The following is a 14,983-nucleotide window of genomic DNA, read 5'->3' as shown; positions in this document are numbered from 1 at the left end:
TATTCAAACTGGTCCATGGTGCCTGGTATGCAATAAATGGGCCCGACTCCAAAGTATGAGAAACATCCCTAAGCCATTATGCTTGCACCTCCATGTCTTACAGTCATCAGTCAGTGCGTTTACATGCACATCCAAATCGAGCTACTGTCGGTAATCGAGCTAAGGGTCCCAGCAGGGGTGCCAGAGAAATCCAATCCTACATGCACACAAGGAAATCGAGTTATTGTACATTGTGCACCCGAGCCACAGGTGGCGCTACACGCCCCATCGTGTTGGTACACTTCCGGTTGTCGTCATGAAGAAGAGCTATTCAAGAGTATAAACAAAGTTATCAGTTCCGTGTTCACAAGAAGAATGACGACGAGGACAGCAACCAGGGCTTAATTTGAGCCGGAACAAGATCCGTAACCTCCGTTGTCGGATCCGGCAGCTATTTTCATTTCATTCGGTGTTCCGGCAACTATTTAAATGGATCAGATCACCTCCGTGACCATCACAAAGGGAAAAAAAATTAAGCAAATTAAATAAGTAAATAAAAATTTGTTTAGTGTTCGGTTTTGATTTTGATATCTGTTGTTGATTTCTCTCCTATGACATCCACAAAATCTATGCGAAAGGGGAAGAGGGAGGGACATGGGGTGTATACTTCCGCTCAATAGAACACCGGGTTTTTTGTAGCCGTTAGCTTGCGCTATGGAAAAAATGGCAAAAAAAAAAAAAAGAAAGCTTACTAAAATTTTTAAAATGAATTCTCCAACTTGTTTTGTAAACCCTTTATTTCTTAACTATTACTTGAATTGATTGCACTTATGTTTGCTGGCACTGCTTTTAAATTATTCTCTTTTTTTGGGCTTTTTCCACCTTTATTGGATAGGACAGTGTAGAGACAGGAAATGAGCAGGAGAAAAACAGGGAGGGCTCAGAAAATGACCGCAGGTTGGAATCGAACCCGGGTCCCCGGATTTATGGTATGGCACCTTATCCACCTGAGCCACGAAGTCCCGCTGGCACTGCTTTGAGTCATTTAACTCATGTCTTGTGTGATCTGATCTCCAATGGTGAAATAAACCGGTTGTGATATGAGTACAGTCTGTTATTTTAGAAGATAAATTTAATATATAATTTAATATATAGCCTAATAAAAAATATCACGACATATTACTGTCTGTAACTGTTCATCACTAAAGTGTTTTCTAAGATCATAATGTCTGATATTATTTTTTTTTTTTTTTTACACACACAATAGGCGTGTGTGCGTAAAGTTATAGTAAACCACCCCCCGCCTTTTTTTTTTTTTTTTTTTTTGAGTTGCCGGACCCACCCACCTCCTGCGTTCCGGGACCTCCCACTTCACAAATTAAGCACTGACAGCAACATCGAGATATTCATTCATTCATTCAACTCCTTAAGCTGAATGAGCATGAACTCTATCTCCTCATTGCTCCAAAAGTGCACGTTTCTACTACTGTTGTCATGCCGACCGAGGCTGTTGTGTTTCCCGCTTGTGGTCTCGTCACTCGTCACTTCCGGAAGGGGCAGTGCTGAAGTAAGTAGCTCGACTACGTAGCTCTATAGGGTTTACATGCACTAAGTAGCTCGGCTACAGTCGCATAATCTAGGTCGCATAGCTCGATTACGAGAAATCCAGTTCGGTTCAATTTCAGCCGAGCTAAGGCGTTTCCATGGCATTTAGAACTTCGATTTCAGTCGAGCTACGGCAGAAATTCGATTTTCTCTATGTGCATGTAAACGCACTGAGTGTGCTGTGGCTTGCATTCAGTGTTTATGGGTCGTCTCTCAAACTGTCTGTGGCCTTTAGACCCAATAAGAACAATCTTGCTCTCATCTGTCCATAGAATGTTGCGCCACTTCTCTTTAGGCCAGTCAGTGTGTTCTTTGGCAAACTGTAACCTTTTCAACACGTCCTTTTTTTTTTTTCAGCAATGGTACTTTACGAGGGTTTCTTGCAAATAGAAATGGGCGTCTTCTGATTTGTTGCAGTACTCCTAGGTAACTGAAGATCTTCTTTAATTTCCCTGGAGCTGATCATTGGATGCTTCTTTGCCATTCTTGTTATTCTGTTATCTACGCGGATGGTAGTATTTCTTTTCCTACCACGTGTTTCGGGTTTTATTTGCCATTTTAAAGCATTTGAGATCATTTTAGCTGAGCAGCCAATTATTTTCTGCACTTTGTTTTCCCCTCTCCAATCAACTTCTTGATCAAAGTTCTTTCTCCTTCAGTACAATGTCTGGAACGGCCCATTTTACTCACTGAGCAAGGGCTTAAAACCAGCAGGTGCAACATTTGCTGCCCTCCTTCTTTAAATAAGGGTCATAATTGACACCTGTTTCTTCACAGAATGAATGACCTCACTAATTGAACTCCACGCTGCTATTAATTTGAACATGCCCCTTTCATTAAATGAGTTAATTACACCCAGTTAGCAGAGTACATGTCATGACTGTTGATTCTGTTGGTTGCCCATTACTCGACTACACCTATTTTTTTTCCCCCATGTTGTATTATCTTTTCTGCCAAAATCAGTAATTTAAACACACATTAGTGATGTTAGACTGCTATTATTTTGCACATAACTGTATAATATTCAGGGGTCGGCGTGTGCATGTGGAAGGAGGCAAACCCATACTTTCTTCAATGACTTATTCAATAATAATCAAACATACCATGCACTGAGAGGCTCCGGCTGAAATGATGGATTCTCTGAGGTGACTGAGGGGTGCAGCAATGAAGAAAATGGTACTAATGCCAGTCACCGAAGAGAATTCATAATTACCGGTGCCTCTCAGTGCATGGTATATTAGATTTATATCCCTCATCAAAAATTCCAAACTGTGTTAACTACAAAGAATTAGAAATAAACCTGAAAAAAAAAATAGAGGTCTAACTCTGCCTTGTTAAACATGATATATAGAGCTACACACACAAATGCTCGCGGAGCCACAGCTGTGACTTGAGTCGGCCATAAAGCTTGAAATTGTGACGTCAGTTCATGGTATATCCAGGATATACCATGACTGAATCACATCTCCACTTTTTTTTTTTTTTTTTTTTTTTTTTAGCTCACATGGCTATAGGCCGATGAGTTATTGCCATCACACGTCGTCCATCCGTCTACAATTCACAAAAATTGCTACTCCTCCCCGAGTTTTCAATGGATTTTGATTTGTTTTGTTTGGAAGATCTAATCAGTCTGCGGAAAAGTTACTCCCTGGTTTTGTGATTTCTCATTAACAAGTTGCTAATTAGGCCAATTAACAAGCTTTCAGGAAAGTCGCTACTCCTCCGTCAATTTTCAATGGATTTTGGTTCTGATTGTTTTGTTTTTTGAAGATCAAATTGTTCTCACGAAGAGCAACTTGGCTAATTATAAACAAGTCTGATTTCTCATGGCACGGCTGTGTGAGCTACTGCGTCGCTAATGCTCTGATTGTTAATTTTTGACGTCGCACGATACGTTGCTTAATCATTGGTGAAACTGTTTTGTGTCACGTGACCCATCCTTGGCTAATCCCTGCCCAGGAATTTTTTGATGAGGGATGTAATACCGTATATGCAGAGATTTTAAGTGCCAAGGACTTTCTGAAAAATAATCCACTTGCATGTGCAGTCGGTATTGATTAGCTATGTACAGCGTGCTAATCGGTATCCTTACCTTATTAGACTTCATACATGCTTCCTAATAACTTATTTGAGGAGTTTGAAGAGCATACATCACATACAGCTAAAGCATTAGGTATTTAAATGGACCAATTTGGCATGTTTACACAATGTTTAAAAGTCCATTTGAACACAGCTCATGTTTTAGACAGGGTTGCCAGATTGCGTCGGTGTTGTCTTTTCTAGGTGTCGTTGTCCCATATATTTAGGTTGAAATCAGTCTTGATTTTTGGGAAGGTGCGCTATAATGAAAAATAATCGATAATTCCCCTCAGAAGCGTTAAAACTAAATTAGCGAGCCTGATTTGAAAATGTAAGGAGTAGAAAGTACAGATATTTGTGTTCAAATGTAGGGAGTACAAGTAAAAAGTTGTCAGAAGAAGAAATGCTCAAGTAAAGTACAGATACCTGAAAACTCTACTTAAAGGAGATACGCAGAACCATGGCCTGACTTTTTGTTTATAAATGCCTTGAGACCTCAAGAATGGCAAAGGAATAGTTTTAAACGTTAACAATAAATCGAATTTCATAATTTTTATGATTAAAGGTATAGGTAGCGGTCTGAGTGAATGACCTTGACATCTGTAATGAAGTACAGTAAGCCCTCAGTATTCGAGGGGGTTAGGGATCGAACATGGCTGCGAATAAGCCAAAATCGCGAATACTTGTAACCCCCCCATAAAACTCCTCTTTATGTAGCGCACGGTACTCTCGTTGATGCCATATCAAGAAGTCCTACCTTCTCCTGCAGCGTCATTACCTTCTTCTGGCGCTTAGGTTCCTTGGCAGGAGCCTTAGAAGATGCAGAGCGTTTAGGAGCCATTGTAGGGCGTAAAAATTATTCAAAAATACCAAGAACGCACAACACGTGAACAAGTCTGAACTACGGGAACCACGAGACTGTACTGTACAATGCGCTCATTCGTATCAGCCAATGAGCAGCAGCCCACCATTCAAACGTCAGCCAATAGCGAGCAAGCATTCGGCTCCGAGAATGTAGCAGTGCGTAAACGTTCGCAGTGCGTAAACGTTCGATATGTTCGCCGCAAATGACCACGAATCGCTGAGATTTCCGCGAATGTATAGGAGATATGTTCTATATAAAATCCCGCGAATATGTGAATTCGCGAATATTGAACCGCGAATAGGCGGGGGTCTACTGTATTTCTCATTATCTCTAGCCGCTTTATCCTGTTCTACAGGGTCGCAGGCAAGCTGGAGCCTATCCCAGCTGACTACGGGTGAAAGGCGGGGTACACCCTGGACAAGTCACCAGGTCATCACAGGGCTGACACATAGACACAGACAACCATTCACACTCACATTCACACCTACGCTCAATTTAGAGTCACCAGTTAACCTAACCTGCATGTCTTTGGACTGTGGGGGAAACCGGAGCACCCGGAGGAAACCCACGCGGACACGGGGAGAACATGCAAACTCCGCACAGAAAGGCCCTCGCCGGCCACGGGGCTCAAACCCGGACCTTCTTGCTGTGAGGCAACAGCGCTAACCACTACACCACCATGCCGCCCTACAAAAACAACTATATACCTTAAACTTTTATTATGCAGCTGTTAGAATTACAATAAGTGCTTTTACGAGGTATTTTGGTGTACATACTGTACCTTGCGAAGTCGCCATGTTGTTTGGCTGCAAAGATCCAAATACCGTCCATTAAAAGTCGATGCCTTTGCGATAAAATCTTTTTTTTTTTCCAGTAAAAAGGAGCTGAAACTCAACTTGGAAAACTATGTTGACAATTCTTCTCGAAAAGGAACGATATGAAGTGCTATAAACTGTTGAAACTTTTGTGCTTGACCTTGTAGAGAGTTCCGTTTACCTGAACGCTTGCTCTCCAGTATGGCGTTGCTATGTGGTATCCAAGCACGTGACCTCGAGCTGCAAAGAGCCTGTTGGATAAACATCAGCTGCAGGTTTCTACACGGAACCATTAAGGGTTCTTCTGAAGTCAACGAGCTCGAGATTTGACCTTCTTTTTCTCTAAATGTTCAGAAGTTATAACCTGATACTTTTAAACCCTACGTGAACATGTGTATATAAAATATACTTCTTTTTTTCCCTCTGAGAAATCATATCCAATTGCATCCCAGTTGTCAAGTTCTACTCCAAACCACCGACAGCTTTTGCCTTCTGCTGTCCGCTCTAACCTCCTCCTTCTGTCTCTCCCCATTTTTCTCTCTTCTCTTCTCTTCTCCCACTGGAGCCGATGAAAAAGCCATCACGCTTCTTCCTTCAGCAGTGGCTTTTGAGCCGTGGGTTACACCCCGGGCAGCCGTCCTGCTCCCCTGATCCTCAGCAGGAGGTACAGCATGGCTGCTGTGCATGAACCCCATCTCTGATGTGCTGTTCTAAACTAACAGTGGCACTGGATTCCTTTAGATCAGCTTCCTGCAAAGCTACTTTACAGCCCACAGTTGACGGTTTTTGTTCACGTGGTGACCACAGCGTGCTTCTGTTCTACAGGAGACACAGAGTTTGCGATTGCACTCTGATGATCGAGTGCCGATACATATCCCTAGCGTCCAGGAGCGAGCCGAGAGGTTAGCCTCTCTGTTCAGAGACAAGCCTGCTAGACCCAAGGTGACCTCTCCATGCTGTGTTTCAAACACCACTCAGTGATGCTACAGTTAAAATCAGTGTAGTATACTGCAAACTGAAGAAGCATGCATTATAGAATAGGCTCCCCCTTTTTTTTTTTTCTTCCTACCCGCTTGACTTATATTCTTCACTTTTCCCATGTTACACTGATAGCTAATGCTTATTCTCTCTCTTTTTCTCTCTCTCTCTCCTGTGGAGCCTAAGAAAAAGCCCTCGCACTTTCTTATCGAGCAGTGGCACAGAAAGCGAGAGCTGCCCACTGATCCTCATCACACCTCACTCTCCTTGAACCGCCAGGTAGCCTGCTGCTTGAGCGGCTATGGGTTTCTGCCATTAACACGCTTCCACATACACTTTCACAGGACAATCAGCCTGTGCACTGCTTTTATTTACTGACCACGTTGTGAGATTCCAGAATCTAGTCCACTATTTAACAATTATTCGCTGAAGGTGAGGTGAAATATTGGTGAACAATAGCTGAGATGAAGTCAAGGTTATTATTCACCAATATTCACCGAGGCGGATAATTGTTTTAGTATAAATACACGGGTGATTTTATTTATTTAGTTTTTAAATCTTGTTTTTTTTTTTTTAAATATTAATTTGTTTCAAACTTCAAAAGCAGCATACGCATGTAGTAATGGCGCGGCGCAGACTTGTCACTTATCTATTCCGACTCACATAAAATACTTTGTTTTGAAATCGATAAAATAAATCCCAATTCCACCTTCCCTTTTTGAATAGTTTTAGACCAAACTTCGTAGCATCTTTAGTGCTTTTAGGAACAGGATTTTCTTTCAGAATTTCTAATTCTTCCTCATTTACGGTGACAAAGCGACTGGCTGCCGTTTTGCAGAGTCGCTCGAGGTGATTATCGAGAAATAGTCAATCTCTTGGCCAATCAGCGCATATGATTTTCTATAATCACCTCCGTATTTATACTAAGTTGCAATGATGATTAAGTTATTCCATGAAATCGAGTCGTACATGAGCTGATGAGGCGCATAGTGCCGAGTCGGCTATAAGCCATGTGCGATGAGATTGAGTGCAATAACTGTTTTATTCGATCCACATTCACTGGATTTTGAGAAACAGAGCTTTTTTTTTTGTGCAAATTCGATAAATAAAAACTTTTATACAAAACATCTGACAAAATCATTTCCACTTGGAATGTAAACAAACTGGCGAAATGACTAGCAATTTGTGAAAAATGCTGTAATATTTCTTGAAAATAAAAATTAAAAAAAAGACAAACATGCGTTCTTACCATTAAATACTTTTTTTTTATTCCAGTTTTTGTATTTTGGGGGTTTTGTTTTCGAGTAGTTTTTATTTCGTCCTCGGTTGCTTCAGCAACACGCTCCGCCATTTTGTTTTTCTCTACTTGCGGTATACGAGCTGATGTCCTAGTAGTAGAGTAGCCAATCAGAGCACGCGATTGCTCATATCCAGTGAATATGGATAGAATAATATGATATATAGAAAGCTTTGTTGATGTGTGCAAATTATCTTGCTTTGGGAGCTGAGTGTGACGAGCTCTACTGGTCTGATGATTTTTTTTTTTTAATGCATTAAGAGTGTTGTGTATCTGCGATTACCACAGACAAGAATTTTAAGATTTGGCATGTTTTTTTGGTTTGGATTTTTTTGCACCGTGTGCCTCGTCTCATCTACACACCTGATCAACCAAACACATCCTTGTTTCTCTTTTTTCATCCCTAACACCTGCATTGCCTTAAGGAGTTGAAATCACCCAGCATTATATATATATATATATATATATTCAGTGGCGGGCCGTGCATTTCACACATGGGCCTTCAGTACTGCTCTGTCTGAATTAAATCCACCCCTCAATAATGCCTATAAAACTTCTACTGCAGCTACAGCTGCGACATTCATAAAAACATCAATAACAACCTCATATTGCAATGTTATTTTGCAAAATAGCAACATTTTATTTTATCGATGTTTGTGTTTATGTGCCTTATGAGACCTTGTGTGCATGTATGCGAATGAGGTCAGTCAGTATAGGCGAAGTAGAGGACATCACTCACCAATACGGAGATTATCTGAACTGAAAATCCATCCTCCTTTCTTTCCTCAAGAAAACGTCAATAACTCTGTCGTAGAAGTCGTTTGTTCTTTTCGGTCCCATCAAAAAGTCCCGTTCGATGGCCATCGAGGCCAATGCAGACAGTCGAGCCTGTCCTGTCATGTTTCTCGCATACGTTTTGATTCTCTTGAGGGCTGAAAACGTCCGTTCGACAGAAGCAGTGGATACGGGGATGGTCACAGAACGATGTCCAGCTTTTCTGGAAAAGTCTTCCGGGAAAATGGTTGTGACAATAAATTTGCCACCATATCAACTTCTCCCCCTCCTTCGGCCATTTTGGGTTGATAAAACAGATCTCATCTCATTATCTCTAGCCGCTTTATCCTTCTACAGGGTCGCAGGCAAGCTGGAGCCTATCCCAGCTGACTACGGGCGAAAGGCGGGGTACACCCTGGACAAGCCGCCAGGTCATCACAGGGCTGACACATAGACACAGACAACCATTCACACTCACATTCACACCTACGGTCAATTTAGAGTCACCAGTTAACCTAACCTGCATGTCTTTGGACTGTGGGGGAAACCGGAGCACCCGGAGGAAACCCACGCGGACACGGGGAGAACATGCAAACTCCGCACAGAAAGGCCCTCGCCGGCCACGGGGCTCGAACCCGGACCTTCTTGCTGTGAGGCGACAGCGCTAACCACTACACCACCGTGCCGCCTTGATAAAACAGATATTTATATTATTTAACTATTTACAAATTGAAGCTCGTTAATGCAGTTAAAAATTGCTAAGTGGACTAGCACTCAATGACTTTTTGTAGCATTTGCGTCATCGCAACTCTGCTGGAAATCTACCCAATCAAATGGTGAGAATACAATGACGTTTCCTTATGCATGCTTTGAGCCAATCAGAGCATATACGCCTGCAATGGGCTGTTGGGGCTCATCAGAGACGGCCTAAGGTGGTGTTTACATTAGACCGTATCCGTCTCGTTTTCGTCGCGGATGCACTGTCCATTCACATTAAAACGCCGGGAAACGACTCCACAGGCGGAACAACTTGAATCCGCCAGGGCCCACGTATTCAACCCATTACGTATCTGATCCGGTGCTGTGTAAACATTGAGAAACGAGGATACGCTGTGCTGAGCTCTAGCTGACGTCGTCATTGGACAACGTCACTGTGACATCCACCTTCCTGATTCACTGGCGTTGGTCATGCCACATTGGTCATGTGACACGACTGCTGAAAAACGGCGCGGACTTTCACTTCCTGCTATTTGTGCCGAATCACTGCTCGTGCGCTTCACTCGCACGCTCTGTGAGCTGCGCAGGGCCGGAGTGCGCACTCTCCAGAGGGCACTCGCTGTTCAGGGCGGAGTGATTTGGAGCGCAGGATGCCTGCGGAGCCGAACGTATCCGTGTATTGGCGTTGCTGTGTGCACGCAAATCGTTTTAAAAACGTTAATCTGATGATCCGCTGATACGGTCTAATGTAAACCCCACCTAATACGACTGGTTCTGGGCTCACTAACTTGAATCTACAGTCTATGACACAGACAGGCCAGCAGAACTGATTGTACTGGCCTCCAGGCAGATTTATTTGACTGGCAACAAATGATGGTTGAAATGTGATTGGTTAAAAATGCTTCAACGTGAAAAATACACGTCTGGCAGCAGCGCATCCACGGGAAAGGAAACGGCCAGACCATTTGGAATTATTTAATAGTTATGAAATGAAATAAAAATAATAAACAAAAAATTAACATCAATCAGTCTGTCTGTGATTTGTTTTAGATATTTTCAGGCCAGCAGAGAAGGCCTTGCAGGCCCTGACGGCCCACCACTGAGATATATATATATATATATATATATATATATATATATATATATATATATATATATCTCTGCAAACATTCTGCTCTTTCACGGCTTCTTTCTGCGCTAAATTTTCTTCTCTTTCAGTTTGTCTTTTTATATGTATTCCATTATAGCATTATATAAAGATGTATACAGGTGGCGTGAGCTTGTTGGCTGAGCAAATAGCCAATCAGCTTCAGCCTCGGGAACACTGCTGGAGCCGTCTTGATGATAAGAGGGAATTGGTAAGAGTTCTGGGTGTTGTACTGATGTCGTATAGCACATGTGAAATGCACGTGGCTTAGGAAAATAGGAATTATGATTGACTGACTGACTTTGTCCTGTAACGTGACTCTCCCTTGTACTAACCGTGCTCTTTCTGCATTTACGGTGACACATTCAGAAATTTCTCTTATTCCTAATTTTCTCTTTTTTTAAACCATTACTCAGTGTTGTTGTTGTTTTTTCTTTCCCTTCTAAAATGCTTAACTACAGACTGTTTTTATTCTCTGAGCTTGTTCTGTTTAATGTTCACGGCTGAGCTGGAGCGCTGATCATCAGCCATCACCTGTGCCTTAGATATGACTGTAATGTGTGTGTATGTGTTTCCTGCAGGGCTCCTTGCGGAAAGAGTTTCCTCAGAACATTGGAGGCAGCGATGTGTGCTTCTTCTGCCAGAAGCGTGTGTACGTGATGGAGCGACTGAGCGCGGAGGGCAAGTTCTTTCACCGCAGCTGCTTTAAGTGTGACTATTGCGGCACCACGCTGAGACTATCATCCTACGCCTTCGACGTGGAGGATGGTACGCAATCATGACTTTTATATAATACAGATTCATATGCAGTTATCGCATGTCCGGTATCTTAAACCTGTACAGGTCTGTGTGTGTGTCCAGTGTATAAATTCTCATGAAAGACATGAGGTTTTACATGGCAATAAGTAAGGAATAAAACACCTTTGGGGCATGCTGTTATACAAACATAATTTTTTTTTTTTTAAACAACACGTCCTGAAGTGTGTTATTTCTTAAATACCGTAGCAATTTGCCAACGGAGGGCGGCACGGTGGTGTAGTGGTTAGCGCTGTCGCCTCACAGCAAGAAGGTTCCGGGTTCGAGCCCCGTGGCCGGCGAGGGCCTTTCTGTGTGGAGTTTGCATGTTCTCCCCGTGTCTGCGTGGGTTTCCTCCGGGTGCTCCGGTTTCCCCCACAGTCCAAAGACATGCAGGTTAGGTTAACTGGTGACTCTAAATTGACCGTAGGTGTGAATGTGAGTGTGAATGATTGTCTGTGTCTATGTGTCAGCCCTGTGATGACCTGGCGACTTGTCCAGGGTGTACCCTGCCTTTCGCCCGTAGTCAGCTGGGATAGGCTCCAGCTTGCCTGCGACCCTGTAGGACAGGATAAGTGGCTACTAAGAATGAGATGAGATTTGCCAATGGTTACAAATTACAAAAACAACACTGCATAATTTTTACCCATTTATTGTGGCATTTAATGTTCAGTGAAATAAGTTGGTGCCTGTAATCACTTACCTTATAGCAGCTATAAACGGTCTTTCCTTTAGCTCCTGAGTGGCACAGCAGAAAAGTATTCAACCTGTCGTTCAGAGCGTGTGAGTTTGAATCCCGATGACACCGTAGCCACCCATGGGCATGAGTCCAAGAGAGCAAAATTGTTTATATTTTCTGGATGGAAGGGTGGCATTCCCCCCCCCCCCCCCCCCCCCCCCCCCCCAGTCTCTCCTGTTGATCACAGTGACACGAGACAATTGTGGGTGTCTATGAGCCATTGACCGTATGCAGAAGGGGGTAGATAGCACTTTCCTCTAATACTTGGGTTGTTAAGGTGAGAAATTGTTCACTTTGTGATAGAAGCATGAAATTTGGCACACTAGCTCAAGTTGATGTATAATAATTCTCGATACGGAGGCATTCAAATTCGGCTTCTAAACCCTGGAATACGCATGTGCAAAATCAACCCAACATGAAAACGAGGCTAAACGAATTTTCTCTTGTTTTCAAGGTATTTTTATAAGATTGCTTACAAAAAAAATGACACATTGATTGATTGACTGTCTACCTCACAAATAAATAATTTCTTGTTCTCAAAGATATCACGTGATTAGTCACATGACATAGGGATACAGCATTAAGTAAATAAAAAGGCTGCCAGAAGAGCATTTTTGCAGTTCAAAGTTTTAGCTGTTAATATGGATTCATATGATCATCTGATGTCAAAATGTTGAAAAAAAAAATACCTCTCGTCATTACTGATTACAATCCCTGCCGCAGAAGCATAAAGAAAATTCGTTTAGCCTCGTTTTCATGTTGGGTCGATTTTGCACATGCGTATTTCAGAGTTTAGAAGCCAAATTTGAAATGCCCACATGTCTAGAATTATTATATACATCAACTTGAGCAAGTGTGCCAAATTTCATGCTTCTATCACAAAACAAACAATTCCATGGGGTTTTTTTGGGGGTTTTTTTTTTTTGGTTGCTCAACAGCTGGACTATAGGTGTGGTACACTGATAGCAGTTTGAAAAGATGTCCTTGGTGGTTTTATGCGCTTCCTCCGAGCATTCGTCCTCCCCATTTGGTGGTTGAGTGGGAATTAAATTAGGGAGAATATGGGGGGGACGGTAGTGGTCACCGTAAAGCATAAAGTCCTCTGTCCTGAAGCCTTTCCCATGACGGAAATCTTGTTGACTTTTGAGATTTGAGACTTGTCAGAGAATGTTTGCTCTTCCCCAAATAAAATTAACTGGAAAAACTCTTATAGAGCAAATGGAGAGAAGTTTATTTATCCCCTGTGTGAAGCAATACAACAGGAGCTATCAGCGGAGACTTTTTTTTTTTAATTACTATTATTTTTTTAAATAGTGAGGTGGGAACAGGAGAACAATTTCTTATAGATGACAAATGAATGAATATTAACATTTATGTAAATAAAGCATACTTGAGTTTTCCATCTCCTCCTTGAGCTTCAGAAGGTTGTTCCTTATAACCACAAGCGGCTGCTACGAACAGGACCACTCGCTGACGAATAATCATCTAAAAACAGTGGCTTCAGAAATGACACGCAAAAGTAATATTCCCCAACAGTACTGGAGATTCCGTCCATAAATGTTTAAATAAATATTTTCTTTGCGCAAAAACAAACCCAGCATGGTTTTAAATCCTTTTTTTTTCATTTTTTTTATTAATATCCATACTGTAGATACCGTGTGTTGGCGTTGAACTGAAATAATGACTGTTGAGAGGCAGAAAATTCAAAATGGATGGTATCCTAGAATGTGGAAATAAGGGTTACACCTTTTAAAAGGGGCCGTTTGTAAAAAAAAAAAAAAAAAAAAATTTTTGTGTGCGTGTCCAAGGCTATTTGTTGACTATGAGGCAAATTCCAAGTGCAACATCAATGATGAACCTTCTTCCCTTCTGCATCTCACCTCACCCCTCTGAAAGTATGTACAGCTTGTGAGTTGACGCTGAAGGAAAAGCAGCAGGACTAGGAAGCTCTGTCGTGGCTGTGGGCGAAGCTAATTTCTGGGCTCAAAAAAAATTTAAAACGAAGGCTTGAAATGAATAGCCTATATATGACCTCTATGGCTGAACACAGATTTTCTGAAGTATTGAAAATGTGATCATTACAGATTTCGAAATACTCGAAGTAAACATTGCAAACTGCACCTATAGAGACTCATGTGATGATGATATGCAATTTAACTTTAAACAAGTGTTGCCAGGCAAAACAAACCTCGCCCGGCAGCACTTATTTTATACCTATATGTTGATGACGGTAATATTTCTCAATTGGCAGCTGTCAGGTTAGAGTCCTATGAAAATCCATGACCTTGATTTTGACATTTCAAAATCATTCAAGGTCCAAGGTTATGGCGGCAACTACAAGCCCATATGGGACTTCTTAGATGTTGATAATGGTAAACATCTGGCTATCATTAACCATTTTAAAGTTATAGCCCTTTGAAAACCAATGACCTTAAGATCATGGTGCCAAATGAAAACCCATATGGCACTTCCTACAAGTTGATAATGGTAAATCTCTGTCTACCATCAACCGTTCTCAAGTTCCAGCCCTCTGAAAATCCGTGACCTCGAGTTTGGTGCCAAATGAAAGGCCATATGGGAGTTTTTATATGCTCCTGATAGTAAAAAAACTGTCTATCGGCAACTGTTTTTGAGTTATAATGGAAAATGTTATTTTGACCAAGAGGTTGACCTTTCCAGTGACCTTGACCTTCACCTTGACCTGATTACTCCCAAAATTTAATCAGGTAATCTATGGACCATTGCCCACCTACCCTGAAAATTTGAAGTCAGTTGGTGTAACCATCTAGACGCTAGATTGTTAACAGACAGACACACAAACAAACTGCACTGATTACAATACCTCGCTCTGCTTACTTCGTCGCAGGCGAGGTAATAATGAAAGCTGCCATTGAAACTGTTACAGTGCTGTCCATGTATGATTGGAGATCATCATCTATACCAAGGGTCGGCAACCTTTTTGCCATGTAGTGCCAATTAGAAATTTTCTTGTTAGTGTGCCATTCAAATAGGTGTTGTTAACTATGTGTAATTAGACACCACACATTTTAGACAGATATGGATATTTAATGCATTGAGCAAATGTAAAACACCATTGCACTTGTTTTATGCCATTAACCTCACACACAAGGTTTAAGAACACCCCACACACACACACACACACACACACACACACACATTGGATAACAACATT

The 14,983-nt window shown here is 41.8% G+C and overlaps 1 protein-coding gene across 17 annotated transcripts in view; it reads left to right on the top strand.

The window, feature by feature from the left end:
- Positions 1-14,983, top strand: part of mical3a (microtubule associated monooxygenase, calponin and LIM domain containing 3a) — a 307,065-nt gene that overhangs the window by 209,045 nt on the left and 83,037 nt on the right. For 16 of the 17 annotated variants that reach the window (XM_060923703.1, XM_060923715.1, XM_060923719.1 and 13 more), the window contains one exon: positions 10,838-11,024. In XM_060923703.1, the coding sequence (XP_060779686.1) occupies positions 10,838-11,024 (187 nt within the window). Of the gene's footprint in view, positions 1-5,908; positions 6,008-6,168; positions 6,286-6,501; positions 6,601-10,356; positions 10,468-10,837; positions 11,025-14,983 lie in introns of all 17 variants that reach the window. The other variant, XM_060923717.1, reaches the window with a different exon arrangement.

The sequence above is a fragment of the Neoarius graeffei genome, chromosome 6, assembly GCF_027579695.1.
Source record: "Neoarius graeffei isolate fNeoGra1 chromosome 6, fNeoGra1.pri, whole genome shotgun sequence".
NCBI lineage: Eukaryota > Metazoa > Chordata > Actinopteri > Siluriformes > Ariidae > Neoarius > Neoarius graeffei.
The sequence above is the reverse complement of the archived record's forward strand: the minus strand, read 5'-3'. Positions and strand labels throughout refer to the sequence as shown.